This window comes from Phoca vitulina, unplaced genomic scaffold, assembly GCF_004348235.1.
Source record: "Phoca vitulina isolate PV1807 unplaced genomic scaffold, GSC_HSeal_1.0 scaffold12, whole genome shotgun sequence".
Taxonomy (NCBI): domain Eukaryota; kingdom Metazoa; phylum Chordata; class Mammalia; order Carnivora; family Phocidae; genus Phoca; species Phoca vitulina.
Window position 1 is genome coordinate 18,966,304 of NW_022589715.1, and position 3,729 is coordinate 18,970,032.

The 3,729-nt window shown below is 45.6% G+C and overlaps 1 protein-coding gene across 1 annotated transcript; it reads right to left on the bottom strand.

Annotated features, from left to right (window-relative positions):
* Window positions 1–1,196: 1,196 nt before the first annotated feature.
* On the bottom strand, window positions 1,197–3,369 carry LOC116636473 (regenerating islet-derived protein 3-gamma-like). The gene is made up of 4 exons (XM_032411216.1): window positions 3,283–3,369; window positions 2,618–2,736; window positions 1,547–1,673; window positions 1,197–1,264 (listed from the first exon to the last, which is right to left on the bottom strand). Exons 1-4 carry the CDS (start codon window positions 3,356–3,358, stop codon window positions 1,197–1,199), a joined length of 390 nt encoding a protein of 129 aa, XP_032267107.1. The 5' UTR covers window positions 3,359–3,369.
* Window positions 3,370–3,729: the final 360 nt, after the last annotated feature.

A 3,729-nucleotide genomic window follows, 5' to 3' on the forward strand; every position in this document is an offset into this window, starting at 1 on the left:
AAATTAAAAAATTAGAGAGACTAGTTTTCAGTGAGGGGAAAATAAGAGATTTATTACTATTTATTATTATTATTTATTATTAGGAGAGAGGAGCATTTTTATCAACTGTGTCATGACTGCCCAGAAGGCATTAAATTATGGAGGGTTCAGTGGGACAGAATAGACACAGAGGGAGGAGAGATAAAAAACTGCCTGCCTAACTCTTTTTTAGAGTTTTAGATGGAAGTTTGTAAGAGTTCACCAGAGGAAATAAATTTATAATGGTTCAGTGCACAAACTGGTTATGAATAAAGACTGAGAATTTAGCAAAATATCCTCTGTGATCAGTATGAACTTAAGTATGGCCCTAAGTGTAGTAGACAATACTGACCGCCTTGACAGATGTTATTTTTAAATTCTGCTAAAAAAAAAAACAAAAACCTGATTTTGTATGGAAAGCAATTAAGTCCAGTCCCAGGAGATGAATCCCAAATGGCCAAAGGCAATTATGGCAACTTCAAACACTTTTCTGGTGGTTGCTTTAAGAATAGAACCGTTCTAAGGAAAAGAGTGATAACTTCCAATGCTCTACATGTTAGCACAGTAGTCAGAATCCAAATAATTCGTTTTTTACTGTATTTTATAAAAGTCATCATCCAAAGTAGATTACAAATTAAAGAAAAAAAAAATTGATCATTCATAGCAAATGATTTCAGAAGTGCTGTTCTAAAAACAGCAGACACCACTAAGAATTTTTGTGCCACAAACAGGAGGAATGTGCAATAGAGTGTGTGGGAGAGCAATTTCTTTTTCTGTACACAACACATATGTAAATGAACCTGGACTACACACTAATCACAGACACACTGGTAGGGATGGATGGATGGACATTTAAATGTTTTCGCTGGGGGAATGGATAACATAGGACAGGGGCAAGACCCAGAATTCCTCCCACACCTGGTTCTTATTCAGAGTCTAGCTATGAGACAGGAGCACAAAAGCACATGAAATGGGGTGAAATGTTTATTTTTGCATTCTAAGATTTCAGGCCATGTAATACAACAAAAGAACATGAAGATAAATGAGCAGGAAGGAAGAAAGGTCAGAATGAAGTGGTGAGGTTTGAAATTATTCCCTTCCAGGGTGGGTCTTCACACTTGGTCCCATGTCCATGATGAGTTGCATGCAAAACTCAGGTTCCTCATGTCTCCCCAGAACTACTCCTTGAACTTGCAGACATAGGGTAGCTTCATAAAACAGTTGTAATCTTTCCATCTCAGATATCCTAGAGAGACAAAGGAGCTCAGGTAGATGTGGCTGCTGGAGTTCTTGAACCCAAGGGAGAAGTATCCCAGATCCTGCCCTAGGATCCAAAGCCTCTCCCTCATCCTCATCAGTGTCCTGCTCCAGAGGAAGGAGACTCAAAAAGGAGAGATGACAAGGGATGGGGGAAGACAAACCAACACTATACTTCCTAGCTCAGCAGGATTCTCTGAAGGTCATGCCGAGAAATGGAGAAAAAGAGGATGGAAAAGTCTGGGCAGAAAGTAGCTCCTCTCTTACTTACCTGTGCTACTTGACAGACTCCCACAATAGCCAGGGTTTGCAATAGTGGAGGGGTCTCTCTCCCAGGCAAAGTAATTCAGCACATCATTGCTACTCCACTCCCATCCACCTGCATTGGGCTCATAGCCCTATAGAAGATGGAGTGTGGTGAGGTTGAATAGCCATGAGAGTTCTCCTTGCATGAACCCCTCCCCAGCATCACCAAATTTGCTCTGCTCATCTAGATGCTTCCCTGGAGCCAGAGCTCTCCTCTGGGAAACTCTTCCCAGCTCCTTCCTCTTATTGGCAGATTCCAAACCAGTAATCACAAAGACCTACAGAACCACCCAGAGTAACATGTTACTGACTGAACAGCAACTAGTGGTGCATTTGTAATTACCCCCTGAACCTCAAAGACAGTGTCTGTTCTATAGAGCAAAAATGGATCCTGTCTTCACTTAGGATTCCCTCAGCACAATATGTGCAGACTCTGAAGCTCAGAGAACTGATTTACAAGGCCTCATGTGCAGATTGTGTACAAGCATGACAGGAGGCAGATTAACTTCAGCTGGAGACAAGGGAACTCAGCCGGTGAGCCGCTACAGAGCCCTCCCTTTCCCCCTCATGTCCTCCTGGATCTCTGAGCTCCAGGGCTCTTTAAGGCATTTACTGGGCAGGTACAGGGGACAGGGAGTGGGCTTGGGGGGGACAATAGCATCTTGAGAGGTTATGAAGAGAAGATGAGTTCATACCTCTGTGGGGTCATGGAGCCCAATCCAGACATCTGAGTAGGTGTTCACATTGTTCTTGACTAGGGACGCCAAAAAGTTTGCCTCAGACCCACTGAGCACAGACACAAGGTGTCCTGAGGACCTCTTCTGGCAGGTCATCTGTGTGGGGAAGGGAGAGACTCAGGGGGAGTCTGAGACATCATTGGGGGGAGGGTAGGCAGAGGTAGGGGAGAAGGGGTATATATGCAAAAGATGTGGGTGCTCAGTCTTGCCCCCAAGAAATTCTGGAGAATGGAACTGACCCCCCTCAGGTCTCTTACGTACTTTCCCTTAAAACCCCTAACTGAAATCCAAGTACTCACATCTGCATCCATCCAGGATTTTGGTGTCATAAACAAGGCATAGCAGTGGGAGGCATAAGCCTTGGAGCCTTTGGGACAGCTGATCCGTGGAGCGGGCACATCCTTCTGGGAGTCTTCACCTAGGGTGGGAGGAAATAAAAGAGAAGGGAGAGGTAAATAGGAGAGTGGGGATCAGGGTAGGGAGGTGACCTAGGGGAATATGTATGAGGCCAGTGCTTGGGAAGTGATGGCAAAGTCGTGACTGCCTCTCCCCATTGCCAACACTTTTAAGATTTCTTGATCTTGAACCAACCCCACTAAATGAGGAACCTTCTCTTTTCTTTTCATCCTTCCCCTTCAAAGTCCAACCCTTCCCCACTCTAGGCTGGCCATTCTTGCACTGGGTCCTCATTTTCCTTCCCTGTATCTCATTACTGACCCTTCATGCTTTTCCTCTTTCACCTACCAACACAAATTAGAGTGCTGGGACAAAATGGAAATGACCTCCTTGCAGTGCTAGTGGACCACGGTGATGCTGGCCACCCCTAGTTACCCTGAAGGAAGGAGTAGTTATAGGCAGTTTCTTTGTGTGAGGATATGTGTCACCACATTACCACAGGGGCCTTCCTCTTCTTCTTGCCCTGAGCATTCACAAGGACCCAGTGCTAGGAACAGCAAAAGCTCACCTTGGACCCGAGCCAGGAGCATCAGGCAGGAAAGCAGCATCCAGGACAGGCTGGGGAGGGCCATGGGAGGCAGCATCGTGTCTATGATCTGAGGAAGCAATCAGAGATCACTAAGGAAAGCATGATTGGAGAGAGGGCATGCAGAGATGCCACTCCTCTTCCTTGTCTTTCCATTGACATCTATCCCCTTGTATAGCTCTGGGAAGAACTGGAAATCTGTGGCCCTCCGACCCCTGAGAACTGACAAGCTTGCCTGTGCTGAGACCAGAGCTCCTGTGTTTCTGACAGGGATCCTCCTGTACCTTCCCCCAAGTATGTACAGTATAATTCCTGTCATGGGTCTCATCTTCTCTCAGCTTCTACTCACCTGTCTTGCAGGGATTTGCAATGGTTTCTCAGGTCAGAGAAGACTGGGATTTTATAAGAAAATTTGAAGGAGGGGCACTG